The sequence below is a fragment of the Natator depressus genome, chromosome 5, assembly GCF_965152275.1.
Source record: "Natator depressus isolate rNatDep1 chromosome 5, rNatDep2.hap1, whole genome shotgun sequence".
Lineage (NCBI taxonomy): Eukaryota > Metazoa > Chordata > Testudines > Cheloniidae > Natator > Natator depressus.
In genome coordinates this window covers 39,637,972-39,651,805 of record NC_134238.1, presented here as the reverse complement: position 1 = coordinate 39,651,805, position 13,834 = coordinate 39,637,972, and the positions used below count along the sequence as shown (strand labels likewise).

General features: G+C 42.3%; 1 protein-coding gene across 1 annotated transcript; it reads left to right on the top strand.

The window, feature by feature from the left end:
• Positions 1 to 11,457: 11,457 nt before the first annotated feature.
• On the top strand, positions 11,458 to 12,064 carry LOC141988126 (cytochrome c oxidase subunit 6A1, mitochondrial-like). Its single transcript, XM_074953964.1, is given in 1 exon segment — positions 11,458 to 12,064. A coding segment is annotated over 1 exon segment (261 nt). The 5' UTR covers positions 11,458 to 11,466; the 3' UTR covers positions 11,728 to 12,064.
• The last annotated feature ends 1,770 nt before the right edge of the window (positions 12,065 to 13,834 follow it).

Sequence of the window (13,834 nt, the reverse complement as noted above, 5' to 3'; positions counted from 1 at the left end):
ATGTACAATGCTCCATATACAGACCCTCAGGATGTCAGTCTATCATCCCCAGACTGATGGTCTTGTCGAACGCTTCAATAGAACATTGAAGAACATGCTACGGAAAGTGGTTAGTCGCAACGGGAAAGACTGGTATGCCCTGCTGCCTTACTTGCTGTTTGCTGTACGGGAGGTTCCCCAAGCTTCCATTGGATTCTCCCCATTCGAGCTGTTATATGGTCGCCACCCCAGGGGCATATTGGACATGGCCAAAGAGGGCTGGGAAGAACAGCTGAACACTGGGAGAAACACTGTTGAACATGTATTGCAAATGAAAGACAGGATAGCCCAAGTCGCCCCCCTTGTGCGCGAACACCTGGAGAAGGCCTAAGGGGTCCAATGGACATACTACAATCGCCAAGCAACGACCCGGAAGTTCCAGGTGGGAGACCGGGTAATGGTGCTCATACCCACAGCAGAGAGCAAGCTCCTGGCCAGCTGGCAGGGGCCACATGATATAATAGAAGCCATAGGAGAAGTCGACTATAAGGTCCGACAGCCGGGTCGCCAGAAGCTGGAGCAGATCTACCATATAAATCTGCTGAAACCATGGCAGGATAGAGAAGCGCATGTGGTTGTGCTAGGGGCACCATCCCCTAAAAGCAACCAGCCCGACCAAGTGGGAATATCCCCGGAGTTGACTCTGGAGCAATGATCTGAAGTGATCAGCCTGATTAAACGCAACCAGGATGTGTTCTCAGAAAAGCCAGGCAGGACTACTGAGGTTCACCATCACATCCTCACAGAGCCTGGAGTGAAGGTGAACGTCAAGCCATACTGGATCCCGGAGGCCAAAAGAGGAGATCAGGACAGAGGTCAGGAAAGTGCTGGCCTGAGGAGTCATTGAAGAATCTCATAGCCAATGGTCAAGTCCAGTGGTTTTAGTGCCTAAGCCGGATGGCAGCGTGAGGTTCTGCAACGACTTCCGAAAGCTGAATGAGGTGTCCCAGTTTGATGCGCACCCTATACCCCGGATAGATGAGCTAATTGACAGATTGGGAAAAGCACGGTTTATGTCTACCCTTGACCTGACCAAGGGCTATTGGCAGATCCCCCTGGCCAAGGCCGGCAAAGAGAAGATGGCCTTTGCAACTCCAGAGGGACTATATCAGAACACCATCCTCCCCTTTGGGTTGCATGGGGCACCCGCTACTTTCCAAAGGCTCATGGACAAACTGTTGCGACCACATGGCAAGTACGCGGCAGCCTATCTCGACGACGTTATCATATATAGCCCCGACTGGGAGACACATTTGGTGAAGGTGGAGGCAGTGCTGGATACCCTGAGGAAGGCGGGGCTGTCGGCAAACCCCTCCAAGTGTTCGCTCGGGCTAGCTGAAGCCAAATACCTCAGGTATATAGTGGGGAGGGACGTGGTGAGGCCCCAAATCAACAAGTTAGAAGCTATACAGAAGTGGCCCCGACCACTCCGAAAAAAACAGGTCAGGGCATTCCTGGGACTAGCAGGGTACTACAGATGGTTCATTCACCACTTTGCCACCAGGGCATGCCCATTAACGGACCTAATGAAAGCTCAGGGCCCTGACATAGTACGATGGATGACCGCGGCTGAAGATGCTTTTTCAGATCTAAAGACGGCCCTCTGCACTGACCCCATACTTGTGGCCCCAGACTGGGGGAAGCAGTTTATCCTACAAACCGACGCCTCTGATGTAGGGTTGGGGGCGGTACTTTCACAAATGGTCAGGGTTGACAAACATCCCGTCCTCTTCCTCAGTAGGAAGCTCCTGCCTAGGGAATGGAAATACACCGTTGTCGAAAAAGAATGCCTGGCGGTAAAATGGGCCATAGAAAGCTTCCGCTACTATCTACTGGGACGGAGGTTTACCCTTGTCACGGACCATGCCCCGCTGCAGTGGATGCACCAAAATAAAGACAAAAATGCCAGAGTGACGAGATGGTTCCTGTCGCTTCAACCCTTCCACTTCAGAGTACAACATAGGTCTGGAATCCAACATGGCAATGCAGATGGCCTGTCGAGAGTGCACTGTTTGCCAACCCAAGTAGCCCAACCCCATAGTGTTGAGCGGGGGGGGGGGTAATATGTGGTAAACCCAGGACAAACAGCTACAAAAGGGGGGTAGTAATTAGTCCCAGGGGATTAAAAGCCCCCTCCCTATCCACAGAGGAGAGAGAACCACTCGGGGCAATAAGGTTCAGCTGGAAAAGGGGTTGCTAGGGAACCAATTTAGTTCAGCTGACTCCAACTACTTGGGACCTTTTTAAACCCTCCCCTGGGTAGTAGGAGGGGAAGGGTGAGGGAGTGAGAGGAGCAGGGAAGTTGCCAGTAGGCTGTTTGCAGCAAGACACCAGACCTTCCCAGTAGGGAGGCTGCACTCGCTCCCCAGAAGGGAAGGAAAACAAGCACAAGGGACTGACTGAGGAGAGGAGTAACAGGACCCTGTGCCACCTATAAGGATTCGCCTTGCCCCAAACCTGAGTCTCCAAGGCTAAAAAGGACTGAGCCTACTGAGGCGAACAAGGTATTTTGCCACATAACATACAAGTAGAATAAAGTCCAGACTAGTAACTTGCTGTTTTAATAGGACCAGTTTCACAAAGCTGAAAACAATTATGAGCTAAATCAGCTGGGATGAAGAATTTAATCAGAAAAATTTGAATGATAATTGGGAATCATGGAAGAACAACTTACTAGATGCCCAAAAAGCCACAATCAAGGAAGAGGCCATACTGGTTAAAATACTGACCTGATTTAGAGGGGAAGTAAAGGTGGTTATAAAATTTTAAAAAATAGTATATAAGAAATGGAAGAAAGGGGAAATTGATAGTAATGAATATAAATGAGAAGTTAGGAACTGTAGAAAATTGATAATGGAAGCAAAGGACACAAGGAGAAATCTATGACCCACAGAATTAAGGACAATAAGAGCTTTTAAAATATATTAGGAACAAAAAGAACCGTACTGGCCCATTACTATATGGAAATCGTAGACTTATCAATAATAATGGGGAAAAGACAGAAGTGTTCAATAAATACTTCTGTTCGATAGTTGGGGAAAAAACAGATGATGAAGTCATGTTGATGATAACACTCTTTCCATTCCACTGGTAACTCTGGGGGATGTTAAACAGAAGCTGTAAAAGTTACTTTTTAAATCAGCAGGTCCACATAATTTGCATCTAAGAGTTTTATAGGGGCTGGCTGGTTAGCTAGTTGGACCATTAATGTTAATTTTCAATAAATCTTGGAGAAAAGTGGAATTTCCGGAAGGCTAACTGCTTGCCAATTTTTCAAAGGATAAACAGATCAACCAGGACGATCATTGGCCTGTCAGCCTGACATCGATCCTGGTCAGGAAAATGGAGTGGCTGATACAGGACTTGATTGATAAAGGATTAAAGGAAGGTAATATAATTAATGCCAATCAATGTGGGTTTGTGAAAAATAGATCCTGCCAAATTAATGACATCCTTTTTGATGAGATTACAAATTTGGCTGATAAAGTTAATAGCGCTGATCTAATATATTGAGGCTTTTCTATGGTACCAAGGGTCATGGTCAATTCTCCATCACTGACAATTTTTAAATCAAGATTGGATTTTTCCCAAAGCTCTACTCTAGGAATGATTGTGGGGAAGTTCTATGGCCTGTGTTATACAGGAGGTCAGACTAGATGATCACAGTGGTTCTATCTGCCCTTGGAATCTATACATCCACAGGATTTTGTTTTTAAAAGCTATGCAGTCAAGATAGAGAGGGTGGATGATTCTGTGGTAAAGAAACAACCAGGACTCCAAAAATCATTATCAATAGGACCATGAATTCCCCTTCCTCCAACCTACACAAGAGGTGGCCCATCTTCCCTTGTTACTGAGTTTGGGGGGAAGTAGAGAAAGACACCTGCCAGAGAGAGAAGACTGCAAGAAGAGCAAGGTGGGCTAAACCTTAATTAACTTATCTAAAGCTTCTCCCCAAAGCCTATAGCAGATCAGATAAAATGAAACCTGGATCCAAAGACACTGCAGAGATGTATCTCCAATTCCAGCACAGCAGTTAAGCCCTGGCAGGAGTGCAAGGGAACTGCTTGTTTTCTGGAGGAAAGACTGACAGTTCTTGGCAGGCAGCAGCTGCAGGAGTCTAAATTAATCAGGTTACCAATAAATAATCCTAGGAGTAAATATTACAAGACACAGCAACTCAACTGGTGAGAGACTATGCACTCTAACAAAGATTCAGAGGAAGCTCCTGAGAAGGAATCATTTCTAAAGAACTTGGAGGTAACTGCATACTTGACTGAATTTCAAAAATGGAGAAAGTGGAGTTAAGCCTGTACCCTCTTTAGAGTTGGTCAATATATTTGTTACAAATGAAGGACCTGATCCAAAGCCTACTAAAGTGAATGGGTGTCTTTCCTTTGGTTTCACTGAGCTTTGGATCAGGCACAATACTCCACAGAAGTAGAGCTACTCAATATAAGACACATTTGAGAATTTAGCCATCGTTTTAGCTGGCAAATAGTTTGCAAGCTGAGTCAAAGAAAATCTGAATATATTCATCATAAGTATTTGCTAAATAATCCAGACAAACAATTTTCGGACTCTTGAGTTGTTTGAGAACCTTATTTCAACAAATCACTTTTCATTATTTGTGTTTGGTCACTTGAGTCATGTGGTATTGTTGCTGCTCCCTGAATAGATACAGATACCCAGAAGTTATTCAAATTCTTGGAAGCAACAAAGATGACCCCTTGAAAAACAATAAACAAAACTGCTTTTGTGCAAAAAAAAAAAAAAAAAAAAGTTAGTTTTTATTTTACCTATTCACCCTGTTTTAATCCTCAAAATTACTGTAATTTTGTTTTTTCTACTATTATTGGTAGTAGGTATATGCAAATGTGGGTGAAGAAGAGTGAATACTAGAAGTGTAGATAATAGATAACAATGACCACTTTAGATGCAAAATACATCAGTGGAGTTAAACTATGGATTAATTTGGCCCTGGGTGTTTTATTTGAGTGAGAATGTAATTATGTTAATTAAAGATGAGATGTGGTGTCTGGAACCCTGTGGTCCATACGTATATATGCGCCACAAATTCGTCAGAATCAAGAATCTAATTGGCAGTGCTACTACAACTTTTCTACACGTTTCTCTCTTGAAACCAACACCTCTTATTCTTCAAACACAGGATTATCCAGGGTCATGTCCAAATATTATGCTAGTGGCAAATGATAGCCATTTTGTGATATTTGCCAACCATGTGTATGTTACTACTACACCATGACTTACTTTGTATACATCTTTGAACAAATAACCTTGTCTGTAATGAGCAGACAGTTTCTCCTTGAAGCTTATTGGAACAGCTCCACTGAAACATAGGCTATGTCTACACAGACCTGAAGTTTGGACTACAAGGGTGTGAACTTCAGAGCGCAATAGTGCACTATGCTGTAACTCCCCCATGTGGAAACTCAGAGCACAAACTGTACATAAAGTCTACCTAGTTCGCCTTTGCGTAGTCCTCTTTAAACAGGACAGCATTAATGCTAACTAGATACCTTTTAGTTCATGTCTGCAATGTCCACAAAGGGAAGTTATAGCACAGCATGCTAGCACATGCTGCAATTTACACCCCTATAGTCTGAACTGCTGGCCTGCGCTTGCAAGCGCTAAGTCTTAATTGCAACAAAAACAGCTGTTTCACTTGATATGCTCCAGCCACACTGATGTCCTCATTTGCCTGGGACCTGCAGTACAGATCTATTTTTTATGCCCAATTTTATGTTACAATATGTCCTGGCAGCTTGAAAGTTTTCATTAAGACACTCTTTTGCCATGGTTTGTTTCCTGTCACAGTGTTCAAACAGTGCAGGAAATTGTTAAAATGTACTTCCTGAAATCTTAGACTGCATCATCTCCAACTTACTGATTTGTTAGCATTCATATAGTATCAAAATAGTATCTACTCTATTTCCTGCAGGACTCCTTGTATATTTGCATGCTGTGGCCACTGTAAACTGGCCTAAGTAGATGGTTAAAATGAGTTTATGGCTGCTTTGCATCACTGGAGCGGCACAAAGCAGCCAGATTGAAACTGTCTTTGTCAATTGCCCTATATATAGTATAGGAAGGCCTGGTAGCACTGCTTAATGAAGGGTTCATGTTTAGTCCATCCACCTGGAAACAGTCAGGGCACACCCTGACCGTTGTGTAGGAGCAACACATTGCTCCATCCAAGGACGAGGACCAGATATGAACCCTGGGAAGTTAATTAAAGGACAGTAATCGTGGGAAGCTTCCTTGGCCTGGCCTCAAGGCCTGAGAATTAGGATTGTAGTAGATAGAGGCTGGAAAATAAGAATATTAATCAAAGTCATGTATTCCTTTGTTGTGTCTTTTTGCGGTGGAAGTAGGTAATGCGCAGGGGGGAGAAATATAATAAAAGGGAAGGTGGAAAGCTGACAGGCAGCAGCCCTTTTCAGCTAACCAGCTTGCTTGCTTGGATAAACCTGTGTTCTGTCTCATCATTGAACCGCCACAGCTTATTATTAAGGTTGCCCAATTAAAGATTCTTTTTCAGCTAACGGGGGGCATGGATCAGCGTTCTCATTGCACTTCCAAGCCTGGGAAGCTAATGATCCAACCAGCAGACCAAATTTGATGATGAATCGTGGTCACGTGCCACCTGAGGCACATTGTGCATACGCTAAGAAAGTTGTCTCTCTCAGGCTGACTGTTTCTGGAAAGTTTCAGCCAAAAAAAACGAGCTATTTCCAAGGAGGCTAGGGGGGAAAAAAATCATTTAAAAGGTGTTGAAAAGCATTAGCATTCCCCAAGCATTGGAGCAAGGACTTGAAATTTGACAGGCGGACAGCTGTGATGAATAGTAGTTTTCCCCTTGGCAACGAGTCTCCCTGATCTTTGCAAATGGCTCTCATCTCAGACCTGACAAACTCACTACATCAAATAGATTGCTTACAGGGCATTTGTCTATAATGGGTAACATGCAAGGTCTCTGTTGAAAGCTTGCAGTTTACTGATGTTTATAATTATAGCATGATGTGTGCACAGGTAATATTGAAGGAATAATGTAACTATTCTTGAGTTTGTGCCCATATGGTCTTAAAGTTCAAAGGAGTCACCATGTGTAACGATGCTGCCTTTGGTGGAACACTTCTGAGAGTATCAGTTCAGGGCAAATTGCTTAGAGCAAGGCAGTCACAGCCCAAGCCTCGGGTTTCTCCACTTCTCAGGCACGCCAAATCAGCCAGACAGAGAGGACTTCGGTTTTACCCCACTGGCTAACCACAAGTCATACAAGCAATTCCCTTAGACACTCCAGTTTCCCAGTATCACCACCAGTGCCACTTGTTATGGGGATGAATGGTTATGAAAACCAATACCCCGTAAAAGGGAAAAAAAAGTTTCTCCTGATCCCAAAGCACCAAGCCCCAGACCTAGGTGAATATACAAATCAGATCTTACTCACAGATCACACTGTTGCCAATCCTTGAGAATCTAAAATCTAAAGGTTTATTCACAAAAGAAAGAAATACAGATGAGAGCTAGAATTGGTTAAATTAAATCAATTACATACAGTAATGGCAAAGTTCTTGGTTCAGGCTTGTAGCAGTGATGGAATAAACTGCAGGTTCAAATCAAGTCTCTAGAGTACATCCATAGCTGGGATGGGTCATTCAGTCCTTTGTTCAGAGCTTCAGTTTATAGCAAGATTCCTCCAGAAGTATGAAACAGGACTGATGACAAAATGGAGGGTTTCCAGGACCTTTTATATCCTCTGCCCTGTGGAAGGACACCCCTTTGTTCTTACTGTGGAAAAATCACAGCAGCAAGATGGAGCTTGGAGTCACATGGGCAAGTCGCATGCCATGCATGACTCAGTTTGCAGGCCGACACCATTGTTTACATGTTAGTTTGAACGTTTCCAGGAAAGCTCAGATGTGGATTGGCATCTCCCAAAATTCATTGACAGTTAAGTGTTTCTTGATTGGGCACTTACGGAAAATAGTCCTTGCTCAAGAAGCTGACCAAATGCTTTACTGAGGCTACTTAGAATTAAAACACATTGAGATACAAGTACATAGCCAATATTCATAACTTCAATTACAAAAATGATACACACATACAGACAGCATAATCATAACCAGCAAATCATAACCTTGTCATAGACACCTCACTCGAAAACCTTTGTACAATATTTGCTGCAAATACATAACAGTGATTGCAACAATGATCTATTCAGTCACAGTTTATGTCAATAACGTCAAACCAGGGAATAATATTACTCAGTGACAACCTATTCATGCAGGAGAGAGTTGACATCTTTCCCCGGCTAGCTGGTGATGTAATGCAATTCAATTGTCTTCCACTGCCCCACCACAGAACAGTCATTGGAAAACTCTGAAAGACAATTGCAAACAATCAAAACCACTTGGAGGTAAAAAAAGGACCATTATACCAGATAGTGGATCGCTCTGTGAATAAAGATAAGAGATTGTTTCAGTGTAACAGAGTGGGGAGAGTCACTCTCGATCCATTCACAGGAGAAATCTTGTTGAACAGAGCTATTTCATGAAAAATTGGATCTTGGTTCCTATGAAGCCACAGACTGAACTTTATTAGATGGGAAAAGTAACTATTAATAAATGTAGGTCCACATTTGTATTTTATGATTTTGTTTTTTATTGTAACTGTTTGTTTCCAGCACACTCTCTTGTTTCTAGTGGAATCTCTATTTTTTCTTAAATAAACCTTCTTTTGTTTCATTACAAGTGCTGTGCTTTATACAGGAGAGGTGGATCAAGATAAAACAGGTAAACTGGGGTACGCTGCTCCTTTGGGGGCAGAGGATCTGGAATTTGTGTGAGTAGCCAGTGTCAGGGGCTAGGGTCAGGTGCACCTCTTGTCAACCTGCAAGGCAAAGACAGGGCTGGCATAGCTCAGAGGTCTCCAGTGTAACACAGACAGCCCTGGGGGCCCGTCTAAAGACATGTCTGCGCAACAGACTTAAGTTGACCCACAGCCACCACACTGCCCTTCTTCTGTTGGTGGTGCACGTCCTAACGTGGTGGTGCACGTCCTAAGGAGCGCTTCCACCGACTTAAGAGGGACAGTGTGGGGGGTGGAGAGCCAGGGCTCACAGCTCCACACGTAGCTCCCTGCCGGGAGCTCAGCTCCCCACTCCCCGCCAACTGGACTCCAGCGGAGCCGTGAAATTGATAAGAATGACAGACAGTAGATGTAAATAACAGTGTCCACAGGGACACTGCATCACCCTAACTACACCAATTTAAGCCTTATGCCTCTTGTGGAGGTGGAGTTATGATGTCGGTGTAGTGGGGCACTTACGTCGGCTGGAGCAAGGCTCTAGCGTGTACACTGACGTAAGCTGCTTTATGTCGACCTAATGCTGTAGTGTAGATCAGGCCTAAATTACAGTACTGTATCCCCAGGCGCTCTATGGGCCTCAATGCTGCCTGGAATCTGAAGTGCTGCATGCTGTGGCCCAACCCTTGATGGGCTCCTCCCACCCTGTACACCAGAGCTTTCAGGGGTCCTTGGAGGACAGATTTACCTGTCTTCTACAGAGCCCACATCACAGGAATCTCTCACACCTGAATCATTTTTAGGGTACCTTTACACTGTTCCAGCCCTTTTCCTCACAGTAAATGGGCTAGAGCAAGAATGAGGAGCTCACCATGCGTTGTAACAAATATCTCGATACAAGGAGTGTCCCTGGGGAGCTGAGAACAACATGCATCAATATAGCATCCTTCCCAGTAAAGCTAGAGATAGAGCTGGCTGGTATTTCTCCCCTCCTCCATGAAAAATTGATGACAATGAAAATTCTCTTTTGTCAAATTTTCTGCCAAAAAATGCAGATTTATTTTTAGAAACCCTCTATTTTGTATTTTTTCCTATGAAAACCTGAATACTTTTGTCAAACAATTTTTGTGAAAAATTTCATTTGCAGAAACTCCATTTTTTTAATTAAAAACTTAACATGCTTTAATTTATGCACAGTGATGTTGCACGTTAGTTGATTTGCCTTAATTTTCCCACACGTGCCCATATAGACCTGCCCTGAGAAGTAAATTCCAGAACCAAACAACATAGCTATAGAACACTCCATCATCCTTTTTCAATATTACACCAATAATAAAGTAAATATTTTTCAGACAAAGAACAGTACATCATAATGGAAGGCAAAAAGAAATTATACATTATAGTAACATTCCTATGCATACAGCACATATTTTAAACAATTTTATAATATAATAATTTCATTGAAACGTTTAAAACTAGTGAATTAAGTTCAGGGCTAGGAGTCAAGAACTCCTCAGCATTAATCTTCGGTCTGCCACCAAAGACCAGATCCTTATTTAAGCACTTAAAAAGTCCCCTGATTTTCAAAAGAGCTAAGCACTTTGCAGCTCCCATTAAGTTTTTGAAAATCTTTGTCTTAGACCTTGATGTCTTTGTCTGTTTTCCTCATATATTAAAATCACAGAGCTGTTATAAGATTAATTGATGAATATTTGCATAGTACTTTGAAAATGTAAAGTGTTAAGTAAGCAATTCCATTAAGAGAGAGAGAGATTGTTCCAGCTTTTAGAGCCACAATGTACAAAAAGAGCTTTCAGAAATAACTCTATTTTAAGTATTGGAATTAAAAAAACCCTGATTCCCTCAAAGAGAATAAAGTAATGAGGATTTCTAAAGAAATTTCAAATCAGGTATTTTAGTAAAATATTCATAGATTCCAAAGCCAGAAGGAGCCATTATGATCATCTAGTTCAATATCTGTATTACACAGGTCACAGAACTTCCCCAAAAGAATTCCTAGAGCAAATCTTTTAGAAAAACACCTGATCTTGATTTAAATATTGTAAGTGATGAAGCATCCAATAGTTAATTACTCTCATTGTTAAAAATTTACACCTTGTATCCAGTATGAATTTGTTTAGCTTTAACTTCCAGCCATAGAATCATGTTATACCTTTCTCTGCTAGATTGAGAAGCCCATTGCTAAATGTTTGTTCCCCATGTAGATACTTGTAGAATCTAATCAAGTCATCTTTAGTCTTCTGTTTGTTAAACTAAATAGATTGAGTGCCTTAAGTCTATCATTATAAGGCATGTTTTCATATCCTCAAATGAACTCTCACAGTTAAATGATAAAAGACTAAAACACCATCACACCATTGGGTAAACACTTTTCACAAAGTGATCACTCCATATTTGATCTTTCAATATTCATCTTCAAAGGAAAACTGCACAACACCTTCAAAAGTTGAGCCTGGGAACATAAATTCATAATGGTGCTAGTCACTAAAGATCATGGATTTAATAGAGACACTGGTATCATGGCTCATTATGACAATCTGTAACACACACCAGCCTGCAGCCCCGTTGGGACAGATCATGTCAGCAGCGGCTCACAGGGAGGCTGGGGCAGCTCGGACATGGAAGATCCTGTCTTTTGTGGTTGCTCTTCCTGGTGTTGGTGTATGCATGCTGAACTGCTACTTAAAGATGCAGCATGAACATGAAAGAGATTAATTTGTTCCTTATGCTCACCTCCGCATCAGGACCAAGCCCTTCCCATGGGGAGATGGGAACAAAACTCTGTTTCACAACCCTCATACTAATCCTCTCCCAACTGGCTATGAAGAGGATCACTGAACACTTGGACCACAGCAGCAATTTGGACCATTGCTCTCTTTGGACCAGAACATTGTATGGGACCCTCAATCTAAAAAATATTCTGCATTCCTTGTACTGTCAAGTTCTAAATGGCGTTCTGACCTTTGGCCCTGTACTTGAAGAGGAGGTCACTTAACATAAATAAGTCCTAACATACCAAAAAAAAAAATCCTTAATGGCCCTCTTCAAATCCCTTGTGCATAGCTATCTAACTCTTACTGCTCACTCCATTTCAAACGACCTCCTATACAACATGTTACCTCCTATGCTTACTGTCTGTCCAAACTTCTGTTTGCCTCAGATGCTCTGATTTCTTTCCCCAGACCTGAAGAAAACTTAGTGTAGTTCAAATGTTTGTAACTTCCACCAACAGAGCTTGGTTCCATAAAAGATATTACTTTACCTACCTCATCTTTCTAATCCTTTAATTATTCTTTTGGGCCTTCTCTGAACTCTCTCCAGTTTATCAACATCCTTTTTGAATTGTGGGCTCCAGAACAGGACATAGCATTCCAGCAGCAGTCATACCAGCACCTGAGCTCAAGGCCCTATAGGATTACCTGGAGAAGAATTTGGCCAAGGTCTTCATTCGTCCCTCCAAATCCCTTGGGATGGGGGGCATCCTGTTTGTTAAACAGAAAGATGGGACACTGTGCCTCTGTGTCGATGATCATGCCCTGAACAGTATTACCACCAGTGCCAAATAATATAACCCCTGTACTCCTGCTCAAGATTCCCCTGTTTATGCATTCCAGGATTGTATTTGGTCTTTTGGCCATGGCCTTACACTGGGAGCTAATGTTCAGCTGATTATCTACCATGACTCCCAATTTTTATTTCAGACTCACTGCTTTCCAGAGTAAAGTCCCCCATCCTGCAAATATGGCCTATGTTCTTTATTCATATATTTGAATTTAGCCATATGAAAATGCATATTGTTTGCTTGTGCTCAGTTTACCAAGAGATCCAGATCACTCTGAATCAGTAATCTGTCCTCTTCATTATTTACCACACCCCCAATCTTTGTGTCATCTGCAAACTTTATCAACGATGATTTCTTCCAAATCATTGTTAAATATGAATGGAGTTGTTGCAAATTCTGTATCCCAAGCCAGTGTACATAGTGTACAATTCATGATAGACTAAATAAATTGCAAATGAAAAAAACTGCATACTTTGTTATATTGAGAGAGTCTGTGGCTACAGTCCATTGCCATATTCAATCTGAGACAAAAGTGGATATTTATGATTTTGTCCAAACATCTATTTTCTATTAATCTATCTGATCCCCATCACTGCAATATGTGGGAGTATCAGTCAAAGATAGAAATGGGCTTTTTTTTGCCACCATAACTATTTGGACATCCAATAGCACTAAGGAGTCCAAAAGAACCTCAAGACCGTTGATTAACTAAACAATCAGAGAGACAAGGTGGGTGAAGCAATATCTTTTATTGGACCAATTTCTACTGATGAAAGAGGCAAGCTTTTGAGCTACACGGTTCTCTTCCTCAAAGGGGAGGTGACCTTAGTAGTCGGAGAGACTATTTGGGTGTGCTAGTTCTTTGAAGTAAACTCAAATTTGTTAATGATTCCACCTATCAATGATTATCAGAGACTCTTTCAAGGTATAAAGGACAATGTGAATAAGATATTTCAAAGTTATTATCATTATAATGCCTATGTGTTATATATACATGCAATATTTACATAATTACTTTTGTTATGTTTATAAGAAGATGATTTTTAAAAGCTAGTTTATCACGTTATCAAAATCTGATTTCCATTTCTCAAATGTACTTTGTACATGTTGTGACAAAGCTCTGTCCTTGTCTCTGTGGGTCCCACGTTTCCTGGCGGATTTCACTAGCCTCAGAGGCTCACTGTGACCCTCCATGTAGCCCTTCTCTCTCTAGAGGCAAAGGTCACAGCCTACAGAGCCATTTTCATCATAAGCCAGAAAGGGAGGTGAGGAGAAGCTACCCTCCCTTGCACAGTCTCTGTTGTCTCCCAGTCTCAGTGATTAATTGGGGGGCAAAGTGGGGAGCCTGGGCCCACCCTCTACTCCGGGCTCCAGCCCAGGGAC